Source organism: Pithys albifrons, chromosome 5 (genome assembly GCF_047495875.1).
Source record: "Pithys albifrons albifrons isolate INPA30051 chromosome 5, PitAlb_v1, whole genome shotgun sequence".
NCBI classification, from domain to species: domain Eukaryota; kingdom Metazoa; phylum Chordata; class Aves; order Passeriformes; family Thamnophilidae; genus Pithys; species Pithys albifrons.
This window is the reverse complement of record NC_092462.1, coordinates 49,472,644-49,491,243: the sequence shown is the minus strand read 5'-3', so window position 1 is coordinate 49,491,243 and position 18,600 is coordinate 49,472,644. Positions and strand designations below refer to the sequence as shown.

At 40.7% G+C, this 18,600-nt stretch overlaps 1 protein-coding gene across 2 annotated transcripts in view; it reads left to right on the top strand.

The window, feature by feature from the left end:
• Positions 1-10,367: 10,367 nt before the first annotated feature.
• Positions 10,368-18,600, top strand: part of GABRB1 (gamma-aminobutyric acid type A receptor subunit beta1) — a 132,205-nt gene continuing 123,972 nt past the window's right edge. For both annotated transcript variants that reach the window (XR_011697926.1, XM_071556546.1), the window contains exons 1-3: positions 10,368-10,481; positions 10,577-10,668; positions 10,746-10,813. Coding sequence is in view for 1 of the 2 variants with exons in the window: in XM_071556546.1 (XP_071412647.1) it covers positions 10,396-10,481; positions 10,577-10,668; positions 10,746-10,813 (246 nt within the window). In the remaining variant the exon portion in view is untranslated. The remainder of the gene's footprint in view (positions 10,482-10,576; positions 10,669-10,745; positions 10,814-18,600) is intronic.

Here is an 18,600-nt window from a genome sequence, read left to right as displayed (position 1 = left end):
TAGCCCACTTAGACATGAGAAATGAAGACTTGCACTGCTGATGGTGAAAACAAGTGAGTGGAAAATGCAGGGGACAAAAATTTAATATTTTACGAGACAAATACACAATTGCAGGAGGCAGACTTCACAAGATGAATGGTTTTAAGAGGATGGATGACACAAGCACTCTCTCTTATCTCACAGGAAATCATCAGGGCCGTCACTGTCTTATTAGTCCAGAGAAATACATGGTCTTTTCCCTACCCCAAATGAAGATGTACAAATCTACCTTGACTTATGTATTTAGATACTAGGGTCATTTAGATCCCATTCCAAAACTCAGTGCAATAAACACAAAACCTGCCACCCTGATGATTCTGGATCAGAACCAGAAAGCATTTTTCATTCTAAGTTCCTAATTTACTATCATCTAGTGTTTTTCTCTATATTTATAGTACTTGGTTTCTTGTTTTTATCCTGTTCTACAAGTTTTCTAATTCCTCAGTTCCCAATCTGACTACAGGCAGGTGACATTTTGCCTTTCTCAGACTGGGGTGAAAAGGAATTTGACTTGTCTGGCATTTTCATGGGCTGGCATCTCAGACTGGTCTTACATAGAGACAACACTGAAAACCTTGATAATGTTCAGAAGCTGAAGTAAAAATTATAAAATTAATAAATTCTTGATATTTGTTCTGTTGGCCTCTTCTGCCCCCAAACTAAATCTTCTTTCAATCTCTTTCACTTCTGTCCCAAGATGATATTAAAAACTATCCAAAGCTAGTATTGGTGACATCACACAAATGCTTGATGCTGCTCAAGAGAAGCTCAAGGGAACAAGGGGATGCTCCCCAACCCCTTATTTTACCTTAGTGCTTCCTGAGCTTTAAGGTTCTGCCAATTGCCCTAAAAGAGAAGTCAGGATGTTTTGCACTCTTAGATGGGTTGAAAGGCAGTCACAAAGATTTCAGTCTTTTTCAAAATGCATGAACAGTGAATAAACCAATGTTCCCTGTTGTTCAACAGTCCCTTCAGAAGAACTCAGAGCAGTTATCTATGCAAGCACCTCTGTGCCCCTGTGCCCACCACTGCCATGGGAAGAGATACCAACAGGGGCTAAAAAAAACAGTAACATTGAAGTTCTGTGATCTGGCTGAGGAACATATTTAACCGTTCTCCTTCTTTGGGTTCAATTACTTTTTTCTTCAAATTCTTATGTTTGCACTTATTTTAGCCTCTATTTTTGAGGTTCTTTTTCAACTAGCTAAAAACAGCACAAATGACAGGGTGCAATCCATTTCTCAGTTTATAGACTGCTTCCAGTGACTGCTGCCAGCCCACACAACATATCTAAATCATGGATTTCAGATCCGCACCCCTGAATCATTTAAAGAGATAAGTAAAATTACTTGTTGTCTTACACCTCCCTGTTGACAAAGTGACTCCCAGCTGAAGAGATTCACATGTGCTCTTTATTTCAGCAAGCAAGAAGCATCTGTCTTGCTCTTCAAATATGCTCCTGAGACAAGAAAGGAGCGTGCAAGCAGCTGTTGTGTAGGACTATTGCATTTGTTAGAATCATGCCCACTTTGTTTTCTCCTAGCGTAGGTATGACTATGCATGGCAATACATATCTAATGCTGTCATTTTCATGGTTGTAAATCTACTGAACAGAATTCCAGGGGAATTTGCCATCACCAAATAAAACAGCTTGCAAGTTTTCAGTCTGGCAGGTTTTATTGTTATATTTTGCTGGTTTTGTAATATTCACTTTTAGATGTGACAGGTGACTATTTTGTAAACATATTTTTAAAATACCATTAAAATTTTCCGTATTATCACCTCCATCCTTGGAGGCAGCAGACAGCCTTGAGAATGAGTGGAAATACAAAATGCCTACTTTTTGTGAGGCAGGTGCAACAGCAAGAAAATAAAGAACTGTTTCTATTTGTGTGGCTGTTCTTGGCTCTGTTCTAGCTTTTGCTTTCTAGAGTTTTACCATATATAGGCACAACCTCTTAGAAAACAAGTGCTATGAAATCTCAACCAAAATATCTGTTTAATTTCTTACTGAACGTGGCTGTTTGAGGAGTATGTGATTTGAAGGCTGGGTCTTCAGTGCACTAAGGATAGTTTTGGATAGATAGATTTAATTTTAAAACTGGAAGTGCTAGCCAGTGGAAAAGGCCTGTGTTCAGCAGCAGTTTTCGTCACAAATCAGACTTAAATCAAAAGCCACAAACTCCTAATATAAAACTAATTTTGAGGAAAAACTACTTAGGACCTTCAATCTCAGCAATGTAACACACCAAATAAGCAGGGGCTACTGGAGATTAACAAAGGAACTGGAACTGCAATTTCCATGAAAGAATTGTAAACCATAAGTAGAGGCAGAAAGTGATGTTACCACTCTTTAGAAGAAAAAGATCACAAAATACTTGAAATTGGAATGGCAAGTTATGTAGCCTACCTCCTGCTCAACTGTAGAGCCAAGTTCAGTTCCTGCTCTGAGATGCACTAACCTCAAAAACAGACCAGGTTACTACGGAATATACTGTAATTCAAAATTTCTTGGGAGCGAATAATGCAAAAATGTATCTTTTCTGAAAGAAAATTTAATTTTGAGCAAGATTTTTTTGTTCTTCCTGATGAAGGAATGTTTTGATCTATGTACTTATGTGAAGATATCCCCAGAAAAGTTGCACGTGTGACTTAATTCAGCCATTCTGTCTGGTTATTGCTAGAAGCAAACAAGCTAGGCTCTTATTTACGTGACTCAGATTCACAAGTGCCTGTAGTGAGTGCATCACATCACTGAAATGGGACAAAGAGACACATTGCATTCTAGTGGCTCAGTGTGGTAAAATACTTCTGAGCATGAGAATACTACTCACAAAACCTAACAATTTAAACAGGGATTTGCAGTGAGCTGCCTCGGAAAACATAGAAAAGGTAAAGCTGGAGAAAATTAACTCCATTTATCAGAAAAATAATTTCTAAGTCATTACACTAACAGTGTATAATTTCTTATACAAAACAAAATAAAAAACCACTCTGTACAAATTAAGCTATTAACAGGCCTAAAAAGCATAGAAGCAATATTCTCAATCCCAGAAATGAATAAGCACCTTGCCATAGTATGCATCAGCCTGTTAAAATCAAGGAGCTGCTTGTAATGGAAAGGTATATGTGTGCTCAGTTTCTACAGGATAATACATCGGGTGTTAACTCTTTCTGTCTTGTTTCTGACATGCTGCTACCACTGACAAACTTCACTTTTTTGGAACTGTATAAAAGGAAGTACCTGAAATACCTTTTAAGAGAAATGATAACAACACACTGTGTATGTCTCTGTTCGCTATATACCTCCTTAAAACCAGCCTCTGCAGTGGTGCCTACAACTGCCTTCCTTTTTCCAGCAACACTTAAGAGGACAGGATCCTTGTAGTTAATATGTGCACGGAGGCCACTAAACAATACAAATGCATACAGACCAACTGCTGCCTTCACCTTCTTCATGTCTGAACATTTGTTGATTTTCCTAACTTATTCTGGATAGTTTGTTCTCTGAAGCTAGAATTCTCGATTTTGATAACCTCTATAGCAACTGGCACAAATATCTTAATCTTTAGCCTCTACTACTTCTCTTGATCCAGTATCAGAGGAAGAAGGAGTTTCTGAGTCTGTTCCATGTGGGATGAAGAACTGAGAAGTTCAGAAGTGTTGTTTTCCATAGGTAGTGAGGAGGGAGGCCAAAGAAAACATGTGCTGTGGGGTTTTCTGTTAATAGGGATGCAGCTCACCAACTTGAGAGGAAGCAAACTCTGTAATGTTAAGAAAGTATGTTGGATGTTGGTATACACACAAGGCTGAGAGATCTAAAAAGGGGGTTTCAAATGAGCATTACAGATGGCTATTTGACAGGATCAAAGTCGTATTAAATTATTCTGGTGTTGATATTAAAGGAAAAAATCCTATAGCTCTTATATAGTCTCTTCTTACTTTGACTATTAAAGGTGAGAACTTTGATTCACAGTTTTGATATTGACTATCAATTCCTTAAAAGAACTGTCCTAAGTATTTTACAGGCTCTTAAAAGAAAGTACAACCTGTGGTAGGAAGATCTTAATTGATCGTTACAGTATACTAAAAAGCAAAGAAAAGGGGGCACAAGGAGGACGTGTACCTTTTCTTCTCCTGAGGGAAGGGCAGGAGGCTCACTCACTGTGAGACTCAAATGAAAGGGAAATGGGTGTGAGGCTGAGGTGTTCTCCTACACATGGGGCAGCATCTCAGTGTCTGTAGATCCCAGGATAAAGTGCAAGCTCAGTATGTCACTCCTCAGCTCTTCTTGATCGCTTCCACAGCTTTGCTGCTGCACTGAGATCCCCAAGGCACTCTAAAAGTATCTCCAGCTTGCAGTCTTCTGTCATTTGAGAAGATGGCTCACCAGCTCTAGTTGACTCAAGGGATCACTGTAGGTATAAAATGACAATATCATTATCACTAAACAGATGAAATAAGTGACCTATTTCATTACCTGACTCTTTAAGTAGAAATATTAACAAGGTTTGGTGTTTGCCTGCATAGGTAGCCATTTCACAGTTCCTAGGTTTTGTTCCATAGTTTTCAAACCCAACTATTTAAGCTTAATTTTTCTAAATTTGGTCTAAAATTTTGATTATATCTTTTTGGTATAGTTAATGCAAAATGTCACCTGCTCAATGCCAGCAAGAAAAAATGTATACCCATTCTAAATCTCGTTATTCTTTTAGATGTGTATGCAGTGTGAAAACTCACACAGCCAAGCAACCACTGGGCACAGATGTCTGACAACAAATAATCTAAAGATACTGAGTTTAGTTTCCTGTTCTGTTTTCTGTGCACACTGTCATACTGTAATCAAGTTTTGCTAATGAATGATGCTGCTTTCACACTTAATACCAATCCTGCTTCCGGCCTGCGCCTGATTTTCCTGTTGCCACAATAGTTCTCCCCTACTGATTGAAAAACTGCAATTCCAGCTGGACACATATTAGGAGTATCCTGGGCCTGCAAGTCCCTATTTGCAATGACTCAAAACTTTTCAGTATTATAAATATCAACATTTTCAGTCATCACCACCACATACAAAGTGCACAGTATGAGGTGCACAGCTCCCCTTTTCTTTTTTGAGCATAAGCACAAAGACACACCTACCTTCATTCTACATTTAACAAGGCACAAAGAATCTCTGGAGATTGCACTGTCACCACTTTTGCAATTTTCCCCCTAGTTTCATTAAAACTTGTGGCCTTTCTGCCTAGATAGCCTATCCAGTAGGATACAAGAAGGATTTTTAATTTTTCCAATAATCTGGCTTTTTTTTTTTTAATTAGCCAAGATTGTCTGAGCAGGACATTATCGTTTTATTGTGTGCACTTTCTGCTGCCAAATTAACATAAGCATTGCAAAAAAGGTCTTTTGTAAGTTGGAAACAATTCATTTGTGTAAGAACAAAGATTGCCCCTGAAAGATGCATATTAAAGACAAAAATGAACATGCACCTGGCCCAGGATGGTTTATGCACCATGCTTTATGACTATATTATTTGCCTGGATTCTAATAGGCATTTGACATGAATAGAATTTGAAAATACAAGTCAGGGCTAATATGTTAAAACTAGTGGATTTCAAGTGTTTTTGTTTACTAGGGTTTATATACGTTTAATAAATATGAAACTATTTCCCACCCAAAAGGACTGCCTTCAAACGAGAAAATATTTTGTAAAAATCTTACTTACAAGTTGTATGTCTGTCTCATAACCCTATATATCCTAAAACACAGTAGAAATCATTGGGAGAGGAATTTGGCACTGTCATTAGCAACAGTTTCAAGAAAAGAAGTTATTGAACAACAAATATGATGAAACAACCATAAGAAAAGACAATAAGTGCAGAAATTGAAGCCACCAAAGAAGTCTGAAAACCCATCTGAGTTTCATACGGCTGTGTGACTATATGAGTTGTGAGCTGGCTGTCACACCTCAGCACGCTGCTGGTGTCACCAGATAACACACATGGGTTAGGGTGGCAGCTTTCTGCCATAGGAACTCATCTGCAGTGGACAGGAGATGTAGGGAAAAGCTCAGCTGTTGTCGAATCAGCGAGAGGTTTTTCAGCGTCTCAGCCTGCCCATCCCCAGCGTGACCCTGGGTTTTCAACGCCAGATACCTGGATGAATTCTCACAGAGATAAAGGTCCAGGCTCCAAAGTGGGTTAAAAGAATATTCAGATCACTTTATTGGGGGGGGGGGGGGGGAACAGCTTATATAGGGTTTTTAGGGGTACATGCGAACTGGAGTGGCTAGGGATAGGTCAAAGGAGTTTGTTCATGAGCTGGAGAGCAGCCAGGCAGAAAGGGACCTTGGAGTACTAATTGACAGGAAGCTCAACATGAGTCAACAGTGTGCCCAGGTGGCCAAGAAGGCCAATGGGATCCTGTCCTGTATCAAAAATAGCGTGACCAGCAGGACCAGGGAAGTGATCCTTCCCCTGTACTCTGCATTGGTGAGGCCACACCTTGAATACTGTGTTCAGTTCTGGGCTCCTCAGTTCAGAAAGGATATTGAGATGCTGTAGCGGGTCCAGAGAAGAGCAACAAGGCTGGTGAAGGGACTGGAGCACAAGTCCTATGGGGAGAGGCTGAGGGAGCTGGGGTTGTTTAGCCTGGAGAAGAGGAGGCTCAGAGGTGACCTCATCACTGTCTAGAACTACCTGAAGGGAAGGTATAGCCAGGTGGGGGTTGGTCTCTTCTCCCAGGCGCTCAGCAATAGAACAAGGGGGCACAGGCTTAAGCTCTGCCAGGGGAAATTTAAGTTGGATATCAGAAAAAAATCTTTTACAGAGAGAGTAATCAGGCATTGGAATGGGCTGCCCGGAAAGGTGGTGGATTCACCATCCCTAGAGATTTTTAAACAAAGATTGGACGTGGCGCTGGGTGCCATGATCTAGTAAATGAACTAGAGTTGGACCAAGGGTTGGACTCGATGATCTTGGAGGTCTTTTCCAACCCAATCGATTCTATGATTCTATGATTCTGGGGGGCTGCTCCCATTGGCTGGAAGCCAGCTACCACGACCTGGCCATGCGCTGGGCAGCCCACCTCTGGCGACAGGCTGTCTGGCCCATTTACAGTTCTGGGGTTGTTTACTTCTCCTTCTGGCTGCCCCAAGGTCATCCTGACCTTGCTAGCTTGCTAGGTCCTAACGTGGGGTCGTGCAAATGCAGGGGCTGAGGCCAAGCCTCTCCCAACAAAGAGACGTAGTAGTGATAGAAATACTCAATGGTTTCTGTCAAGGCAGATACTTCCATGCAGGGCACATGTACTTTTCTTGGTATAGCAGCTATGTTATCTTCAGTCTTATTAGAAAACACAGATTTACAACTGCTTATCTCGGAGGTGAGAGATACTTAAAAATATTAAAAACTGGTGGCAAAAGTCTCCAGATAAGCAGCCTGATTTCCAAAAATAAAAATTAGCACATCTACTTAAGTGCCTACATTCTAGGGTGCTCAGTAAATTCCAAGGTGCTCAAAAGTCATGTTGAGTACCCATCAGGTTTCACTCAGCCTGAGTGAGCAAGTGAGCGAACTCCCCTGGAGTGGATGGAAAGACACCACTGTATTTTGAATCAAGTTTATAACCTGCAGAAGCAGCTGCAGTTTGAGTTACACATGGAAATCAGATCACCAGATATCACTGGTATAGGCTTTTAGTAAATGTTTGTGAATAGAGATAATATCTGGGCTTTGAGAGTTAGCTTCTTTCCCATAGTAATTCATTCTGGGTATCACCTTTTTTTTCATATAAGGGACTGTTAAAGAGTTGCCAAAAGCAAGAACTATGTTCATAAGGTGTGTTTTTATCAAAGTCATGACAAAATTCTTCCACATTGGTGACTTGGAAAAGCATATTATATTCTCTTAGAAACAGATCACCTGCAAAGAAAGCAGAACTTCAAGTTCTTAAACCAGTGACCACTTCAGTGTTAGAATGGAAGTCCTGCTAAGAGTAATCAACCTTTTTCAGTCTTGAAAGCAAAGGAAAAAGGTGCCAGACATATTTCCATCATCCGCCCCATGGGCAAAAAGAACCCTCGCCACACCTGCTATGGCAGTGTAATGCTATGAAGCTCTTCCTTTGTGTGGTTATTAAAAGTACCATATTAATTTCTTTATTCCCAAACCCCAGTTACTGAGGGAGCTTTTCAGTACTGTCCCCACACAGCAGGATATTTGCAGCTGTTTCAAGACTCCAGTTGAGAGCCCAGATGCCTCCAGCAATCAAGCTGAATGTAATGGAGTTGAATTTCCACAGTGTGCCAGCTTTGGGTCTTATTTTTGGGATGTTGGGTGGAGGAAGCTAGAGACTTGTCTGTAGAAGCCAGGACAGCTCAGCTGGGAGAGCTTTCCGAGGAACTGGCTTGCCAAGGAGAACATCCTCATCCTCCTTGCAAATGTATCTGTTGGGCTGTGTCCCCAGTGGCAAGAGCCTTGCAGGACAGGCTTAGCTCATGCCTTCTCAGACTGGTTGCCAAGCTCCAGAAATGCACTTAAAACAATTCAATCATTAAGGTACATTCAGTCCAGGGGCCAGACTACAGCTTCTCTGAACTAAAGTTGCCCCAAAATGTGCAGCAAATGAAGAATTCATATAGAATAAATCCCTGAACTTATTCCTTAAGGCAGACTTTGACAAGCATTAGAGTAGTGGTCTACCTTTCATACAGACATATCTGTCACATAGCTTATGACAAAGCTAAATATAATACTGCATATCATCAAGATGTATAAGGGGCTCTATAGTCCCTTGGAAAATCCTAATTCTGTGCTTCAGATAAACCAGGTAACTTTATTATGGCTGTGTGTAGATACAACTCTGAATAAAGATACTTTTTGGTAGACATCTGTGGGTTGTATTTTTTTTCAAGTGCTCTACCCAAGCCACACCAATTATAATTGAACAAAACTCTTTCCAAATATCAATGCTAAGGTAGGATCAAGTTGAGCTGGAAGGTCACATTTTTTCAGCAATTAGTGAACTAGGAAGAAAAGAAATATATATAATATTCCTCAATAAAATTTGAAAATATTTATAATACTGTTACAAAACATCAATAAAATAATTATTTCCATAAATTTGTGCTGTCATGGTTAGAGAAAGCAGACTGAGAATGAAAGACTCCCATGGTAATCTCTCAGGAAGCATGCTGTGGTCCTTCTCCAAGAGCAAAAATTTGCATAGAAAAATACAGTTGAAATGTTCAAAATTATCACTAGAATGTGTGTCACAAACTATCTATATCAATATTCCTTTATTTTTCTAATATCGTGGCACATTTCAGCAACAAAAAGCATCACCAAAAGTCTGCCATTTATCAGAAACAGGTCTGCATGGCGCTGTAGTAGCCTCAAAAGCATCCGCTAAGTATCCCAAGGTCACGGCACGCAGTATGTACAGCGGACGGATGAGGTGGGTTGAATTCTAAAGGGATGAGTGTTATTTCTGCTGAGCTACAGTGCAGTGAAACAGCGCGGCACCGGCAAAGCCATAAACTGTTCACAGGGCTGCTATCAGTCAGTGTAATATCGCTCACGAGAGGTCAGGTTACATCAGGTGACAAGAGTCTAAAAAATAAATAAATTAAGAGAAACAAAAACCTTGCTCTAAACGCAAGATCAAGTACTTTGGTTGAAAAACCGCAGCCGATCGTCTGCGGGGAGCTCCTGCTCGGGGCAGCGCGGGCAGCGCTGCAGGGCAGCCGAGGGGCTGGCGCGACCTCCAGGCTCCGCAGCTGGGCAGAACAGATCGCCGCCCGCGCCCAAACGTGCCATTTCTTTCGAGTTTCCCATCACCCATTCACGTTATGCCTAACACCCCCTCGCTGTGCGTTTTCACAAAGAAGTGCCCTCGACGATTATTCCCTGTCTCCTGACGGGCAGCCCGCGGTCCAGTGGGCAGGGGAGCGCGCCTGGCGGCGGCTGCCCCTCGCTCACGGCTGCCCATCGCTCCCGACGATGGCTGCCCCTCGCTCACGGCTGCCTATCGCTCACGAGAGCCCTGGAGCTCTCGGTCCCGCCGCGCCCCGCCCGCCGCGGGGTCTGCCGTCCTCAGCGCTCCCGCGGCACCTGTGGCGGCGGGGCCGGCGCGGCAGGGTGCGGAGCGGCTGAGAGGGACAGGGGGCGGCTGAGGGAGGTTAAGGGGGGCAGAGGAGTGATAGAGGGGGGCAAAGAGGCAGCAGAGGGATGCTAAGGGGGGCAGAGCGGTGCCCAGGTACCCCGGCACTCCGCGCATGCGCCCCGCAGTCGGGAATTGTTGCTCTCGCCGCTCCGCACCAAGTTCCCGGCGCAGTTCTCCCTCCGTGCGGCCGCGTGAATGGGGATGGCGGTGGGGGTCGGGCGGGCCGGGCCGCGGCCGCTGCTGCTGCCGCTGGCGCTGGCCGTGATGTGCGCGGCGCGCAGGTGAGCGCCGCCGGGACGTGCAGGGAGGGAGGGAGGGAGGCGGGCGCGGGACGCCCCGGCAGCCTCCCTGACCCATCCTGTGGTCTTTCCCGCAGCGTCGACGGGCCCAGCAACATGTCCTACGTGAAGGAGACGGTGGACAGGCTGCTCCAGGGCTACGACATCCGTCTGCGCCCCGACTTCGGAGGTGAGGCGCCCGCGCTCCCCCGACCCGCGCCCCGGCCCCCCGCGGGTCCGCTAACGCCGCCTCCCGCTCCCCCGCAGGTCCGCCCGTGGATGTGGGCATGCGGATAGACATCGGCAGCATCGACGTGGTCTCGGAAGTCAACATGGTGAGTGACCCGCGGGCCTGGGCGGTGCAGCCGGAGCGCCGTCCCGCCGGGGTGGGGGCAGCCGCAGCCCCGGGGCCCACGGTGCTGCCCGCCGGGAGTGCCGCGGGATGTGCCTGCCCAGCCACTGCGAATGCTACAAACTAACCACGTCGCGGTTGCTAGGAAAAACTATTTTGCATTTTTGAGATAATGTTGGCATGCCTGCGGTGGTACTTCAGAAGAACTCCCTGCCTTGATCAAAATACCTGCTGCAGGACTGAGGTTCTGCGTCCCGTTCTGCCCTGGTTTGACCTTTGCATAGTCAAGAGCTGTCCTCAGTAATGTTGGAGTTTCTGGAGATGTAGCACCAGATGGCCAGATGTGTGTGTTTTCTTGTTAAATTATTTAAAGAGTTAGACACTTCACTTTGCAAGCTAGTGGCCTTGAGTAAAAGATGCAAAGAGAAAATAAAAAGAGCTTCTAGGAAACACTTTCTTGTAGAAAGGAAAGAATAACGACTTTGCAGAATAAGTACAGAACCATGTTGCCAGCTATCAAAATCAGATAAGTCTTGTAGCTACAGGTGTGAAACATACAGCATTTGATTTCCGTTCTGCTTCAGGAAGGAATACTAATAGACATGCAGGCTTAAAGAGCAAAAATATGTCTGTTTAGTGCCTGCCTCGTTTGACAGCCCTTTCCCAGAAGAAAATGAAAAATCAGTTTTAAGGTTGAACATTATACGAAATCATGTTGAATTAGTCTGTGCCCATGGGCATTTTACTCTCACTCTCTTACGTTTGATCTCATATGAATATCTCAGATGCTTTCTGTACAAAGAGGAATACCTACATAGTTAAAAGAAACTATAAACATTATATTTCCATCCTGAGTAGCACTTTATTTTACTGGGTGATATTTACCCATCCTAAGTAATTTATTCAAGAGTGGAAATTTTTTCATTGGTATATTAATTAATTGCTGTCATTGAAACACTCCTTTTAGAGATTGTTTTTGTTTTCATATTTAGTTTTTTCTGTTGTTTGTTATTTATACACAGCTTATGTTGATGTGTAACTTATATTTGCATATGAGTATGCATGGTAGAATGGGGAGGAAAGGAGATTTGTCAGTAGCATGTAGCATACCAGGTTCTGCAGACTGCTAACGCCACAGAAATAGAGCATTTTGCAAGTTTCAGCTCCTGGAGTTCTTGTTGCTGTATTGTACTTTCAGGGAGAAACGTGATACAGACCAAACAGATGAGGCAGAGAAACTGGGGCATAGACCTTACCAAAACAGTTAAAGAACAAATATACTCCAAACTATTTCTACCACTCTGTTATGGGATTGCTGCTTCTACAAAGCAGTGCAACCTGGGAAAAGCAAAGCAAAATACCTGTACTGAGAGGTCCAAACTTTGCTTGTAAAGTCTCAACACCTGAAATACTATTAATCTGGATGTAACAGTTTTCAATGGCATTCTCACAGGGCATAATTGCATTGCACCAGCATACAGCATTTCTTAGTTGCATGCTGGATCCATCAAAGCTTTCTTTTCTATTCTAACACTTGCACAGCTCCTGGGAAACTGTAATTTGAACATTCGGATTTTTGAGAAGTTACATGCTAGATGGATTCTTTGACTAATCTGTGTATGCTGAGGGGCCAGCTTGACTAAAACTGGTCAAAAAGTAAGAAAATGTTTTCATAAAATGCCATGTCTTATGTCAGAAAGAATCAGCTATTCCCTGTTATAGCCAATAGCCCATTATTTAAGGCAATATATTGAAAAAATAGCCTCAATTCTGAATCAGTCTGAAAGGGCTTGCCTGTATCACAAGTGCTATCTGGACATACCTGTGTCTGGAGAGTTCTTTGTTGTAAGGTCCTTATTGTGTTGGAAGAGACTGACTGTCTGTTTTTGGACAATGAACAGTAATTTCATCCATAATTGCAAAACCCAGGGAATCAAAATCTTGGCTTAAGAAAACTTTTTCTACCTAGTAAAGTAATACTTTATTCTAGTACCTTTTTCTCTGAGAAACAACAGCCTTGAGATTCTTAATGTTGTAGTCACATATGAATTGTTCAGCTTTTCTTTTAAACTGTTGTCTTACAGATTTTTTTTTTTAGTTTTAATTTGTTTAAGAACTATTGTTCTGTGGCTTCAGAGCCAGAAGTTTTTCAGAAGATCCTACTTTATGGCGTCTTCGGGCTATAGGGCAGTTTTGTTACTGAAGGAAACCAGTAACAGAAGCAGGGAAGGCAACATCCTCATCATGTGAGCTCCTCCTGGCAAGAGAGTCTCATTGGATTCCACCAGAGTTCAGTCAGTCTCACCCTAGCAGTGTTGGAGGGAATTGTCTCATCCCATGGTTTTCCTCAGGAAGAATTAAACCTTACATCCAGAATGACAGAGATGTCTATTCCAAGTCATGGTACCACAGGGTTAAATTTTTTATTCCTATCTCAATGCTTAAGTAGAAGTAAAGATTTATATATATATATATATATATATATATATATATATAAATCTCTGTGTGTGTATATACGTAGGCAATGAAGGAGGTGTTCTCCTTTAGTGTGCTAACAGATTCTGTCATGACTGTAGGCTGTCTGCAAAGTCAACAGACTGACTAATTTGTATGTCCAAGTAAATCTAGTCCTTAGGTAAAAAGTTGAAACATAGACAACAGAATTATTTTGAGTTCTTTGAATATTAGTAGTAATAACTGTCCAAGCAGCTTGTCTGGTTGTCTGGTTGTAGTGGCTTGTTCTAATATACTAAACTATTGTGAAATACTTTTCTCAGTTGATGAATCGAGACTTGTACAGTCTTGAAGTCAACTGTTCTGTTATTTTCACCTGAGTACTTGGTCCTTTTATAGCTGCTTGGTAGTTCAATAATACCATGGTGAGCTGCCATAGCAACTTTTGCAGAAGGATTAATTGAAGTATTTGTTCTTGTGACTCTCGCATTTGACATCAGATATGTTGTCTTATGTTGATTTTTGCAGGTAATAAGCTAAAGAGCTTGTCAAACAATGAACAAGCAGAAGTAGAATGTAAAAGTCCTAGTGACCTTTTTCCAGTTCTAATTGTACTTTCTCCCTAACATACGAAAAGTTTTAGTTTTTCCATCAGATTTTCACATCCTTGCTACAGTAACTGCAAGCATTCCCTTCCATACGTGCAAGGTGACCCTGTTCAGCTAAATTTCATCTATGACAGAATTCCTTTGGAAGTTTATTAGACATTTACATGAATATAAAGAGTTAATTAAGAACCGCAAAATGACTTAATCTATTAAGCTGCTGTGATGTCTGGTTTACTCTGATACCTTTACCTGGCTAACAGAAGGTGCTGCTTGTAATCAAGAATAAACATGGATAGCATGATTGGTGGTAACTACTGCCAAGATTCAGGGTATGCAAACAACTAAAATATTGCTGTATCTACTAGGAAACAGTCTAGAAGTAGCTGGACTCTAAAAAATAAATCACATGTGGTACATAACATAATTGTCTCTAAAATGTATTTTTTACTGAAGAAAAAATGGTCAGATCTTTATAATAAGGCAAAAGATAGCTGTACAAATTTTAATATTTAAAAAAAACACTGCATATGATATAGGACCTTTTATAGACAAGGGCCTTTATTTTATATTGGGAAGACTGTTCCTGACCTACCATGCTGATTTTACACTGATGATGCAGTTTTTGTGATCTCAGACTGAATGGTTCGTGTCCCAGCAGAAAGAACACATGTGGAAAGAATACACAATTCTCTAGCTTCTCTACACTGTACTCAAGGCTCTTATGTTTATAATTGGTTAAAACACTCCAGAGGCAGAATGTCCCCTATCATTAGAAAACATACATACATATATATATATATATATATATGTATGTATATGTATATGTATATATGTGTGTGTGTATATATATATATGTATATGTATATATATGTGTGTGTGTGTGTGTGTGTGTGTATATATATAAATATATATATATATAAACACATTTTCAAATTTGCGTGTAAATCTTCAGCAAGGTCATGGAATCCTCCAGGGTTCAACACTTGAGCTGGATAACTGAGACACTGAAAGTTTGCCCATTAATCCTGTCAGGCCAGTGCTCATGCATTAGAACCCAGTTACAGGAATGGTAGAAGGACTTTCATGTATGGATGCAGGTTTATCTTAAGACGCTTCCTGCAGATTGAGAAAGACTCAGGCTGTGTTTACAGGCATAACCAGAGGTTTGCATCTTGGTTTTTCTCCCTGTCTTGATTAAGTATCTGAGACTTAGCATGGTGGCTGTTGTGAATCTTAATGTAGGAACCAAACTCTACAGTAGGGGACCAAATTGACATTATGAACCCCATCTCATACTTCTTTGCATCAGAGCAGCCAAGTCCCATTTCTGTAATCTTAAGTCTGGTTCATACAGAACTAAAAAGTCAAAAACTCCTCAGCCAGTGTGACAACACAAGTGATCGAGGTAGGCACAATGATAATAAATAGTACTTGGCCTGAATATATTTACATGAAGATGTTCATACAAATTAAACTGATTTTTTTAAAAAAAGACTTAAAGCTCAGTAGAGTACCAATGAAAATTTGCTTAGCTGTAATGCAAAAGAATACTTTTCCATTATATAGATCTGTCCTAAAGAACATGAAGGACATTCAAAAGCACTTTAAAATGAATATTTAAAAAGAATGTTCAGCATCTGATTTTATTTTTTTTCTGCAAATATGGAAGAACTAATTAAGTAATAATACCTAAAGGTCAGATCATTTCGTCACTGCCTATTCCAAACAAGAGTAATTATATTAAAGAGTGAAACGTAGAATGAATGTAGAAATTGGCAGCCTGAGGTTAAATGACTGAGTCACTGTTACTGGAAGTTTTGTTCGGTCATTTTTCATTTGACAAGAATAAGAGGCTCTTCAACAAAATTGACAAATAGGCAAAAAGCATAAAACAATAATGTAAATGTTGTTACATATGATCCAGAAAGTGGGTATATTTTAATTTTTTAAAAGTTAAATTGAGACCAGCTTCAGGGTTGATACAAGCTGTATTCCAAATTTACTTCTTAGCCTGACAGACATAATACTTCCCTGATTTCAAGGTTTAAAAAAACTAGGTATAAATGCCCATTTGGAAAGATGTAATTATTTTATCTAGTGTTAAAGTCACAGTTCACCACAAGGGCAACTCTCCTGACTCCCTCAATTGTTTCTCTTTCTAACCAGTGCAGTAGCTTATCCCCACTTTTCAGCTTTTCTCAAGAGCTGATAAGTTCAGTTCTGATCTGTGTGCTTCATCTCTAGCCCAGATTTAACACCTGACACCACAGAGCGTCCTGACACACCCATAGTCCAGCTAGATAATAAAATTTTGCAGAGTTTACATTTCTGAAGGCAGGAAATAAAGTGGTCACACTTCCCATTTGTTCCAAAAATATACCAGGAATTCAACAAAATAGCACATGATAACAAAGGACAGAAAATTACTAGAGTCAGTTGATTTTTTAGTCATGTTTTTAATAAGCTGCTTCTTACATTCTTGTTTTTTATGAGCCTGGAGTAAACAAACGGAAGAAACAGAACAACTTTATGTTTCAAATAGGATGGTATTACTGTGATGAATTGTCAAAAATCCCTTCCACTGGAGTGAGCAAGTGACCATTTGCAAAGGAAAGGACCACACATTTTCTTAATCATGCCCCAAAACACTTCTCTAGCTGGGTCTGGTTTCTGAAGTCTACAGTTAATCAGTTGTATCACATTGGTACCTATGGAATTAGAGGGGTGACTCCCTCTCCGTATTTAGGGGAAGTTTTAGCACCCAGGTTGGGGTGTCTACGATTTCGCTAATTTAGTTACCTGCAATGAGATAGGCCTTTTAGTTGGATGGATGAGAAAATGCAAGGTTTTCCCCAGCACTGCCTATTTTGTGCACCCATGTCAAAAATCATGGCTGGGCTGTGACTTCTGGAAATGTCGAGCTTGTGATCTGGTAGCATGCACAATGCCACAGTTCAGTGGCACAAACCCTTTGAAACATTCAGGGTCCCAGATGACTCCTTAATATTGGAACATTTGATGATTAATGCGAAAGACCCATTCCCCAAAATTAACTGCTTTCTAAAAGAAGAAAAATAAATCCCTAAAAATTAAATTTTCAGTTCTACCAGGAACATGAAGGATGTTTCTTATTTGTATGCAAGACAGGGACTTTATTAAAATCTTCTGGTTACATTTCCCACAATTACATTGCCCTTTTACTTCTGATTTTGGAGAGAATCTTCCAAACTAAGCATTTTTCTTCATAAGGAAATGTAAAGGATACATTTCAAGCATCTGCAAAACTTAGGGATTCTTTTTTGTTGTTATTTTTTTACCAGCTTTACTTCGTACTTTATTGCCTGAAAAGTTTCTTAACTCCTCTAGGCTGTATTAATAAATTATCTGCCAACTGCAGTTCAGTACAGACCTGGAGCTGAAGTTGTGCAACCAAGAAACGGAACATTTACACCTCCAGTTGACTCTGAGGTAGGAAAGAATACCAGCCTCAGTGGAGGAACCGCAACAAGCTCCAAAGCTATTATCAGAAAGACTTGTTCCAGTTCACAGGATGCCAAGTACCCTGTGACAACAGCTGAAACTGTTAAACCCAAAAATTGCTTTCATTCAGAAGTATCCCCAGCTGATGTGTTTTGTTGATCTCCGTCTTCCAAACAGCAGCTGCTTGGAAGAGTTCTCTGGGTTGTCTCATTTCCCATTCGTCTCAAGTGTGCTGTATTTCAAAGTATCGGTAACAACTGAAAAAATGACAGTAAGGGCTTCTAGCAGGTGATGAAAAAGTCCAAGATGGCTACCAGAAAGATTTTAGACTTTAATGCTCTTCGAGGCTCCTTTTTTAGTACTAAAAAGAGAACTCAGGATCTCAAGGCACACATTCTCATGCTTGTAGAAGTCCCTTTTCCTCTCATGACAAAAAAAAAGAAAAAAAGCCTGTAACTCTGGCAGTGCTCCAAAAAACATATTAAAATTAAATTATTTCCACCCCAAAGGCTAACTAATGCAAATATGTTCACAAGGAAATTGGTAGTAGAAGTCACTGAATAATCTATCAGAGTAACACCAGAAAATGCAGTATGTTTGATTCTTACTTTAAGCAGTAGCTCTGTATTAAGATTTACACGGTCTGGAGAATGTAGATTAGATTTCTTGCCTATCAACCTTTACAATAACCTTTCAAAATTAAAAGTTTGGTTTTGGCCAAAGCAGTGTCACATTGATATTTACTTCATCCTGTTCTGTGGCAAAGTCTTAATGGTTTGGTTTATGTCATGAACCAAGGAAAGGTAGTTTAAAAAACTGAAAGGCAGTTTGTAGAAAGCTGCTTTATCACACCTTATAACAAGATTTGTATGGTTTTAAATACTCAAAATAGTGTGTGTAGTTTCAAAGCAAAGATTAATAATTTCAGACTGCCAAACTTTAAAGGTAGGAATAAATGTTCTCCACTAAAATTCATCAATGCATTTGACTGAGAAGGAAGGATTTCAATCATGGTTTTTTTTAATTGCCTATAGAAAGAACTGAAGAGATAGCAAAGTTGAAACAGATAAAGTGCTGTCTTAGTTTGAGGGAAAAAAACAAAATGTTTACCAAAAAGCAGAGGTGAGGATTCCTCTACAGTAATCACATCACTCTTTATTAAATTCAAGAAAAGAAACTTTAATTAGAAAATGGGTATAAGAAGGACAACTGTTCTTAACTACTGTAT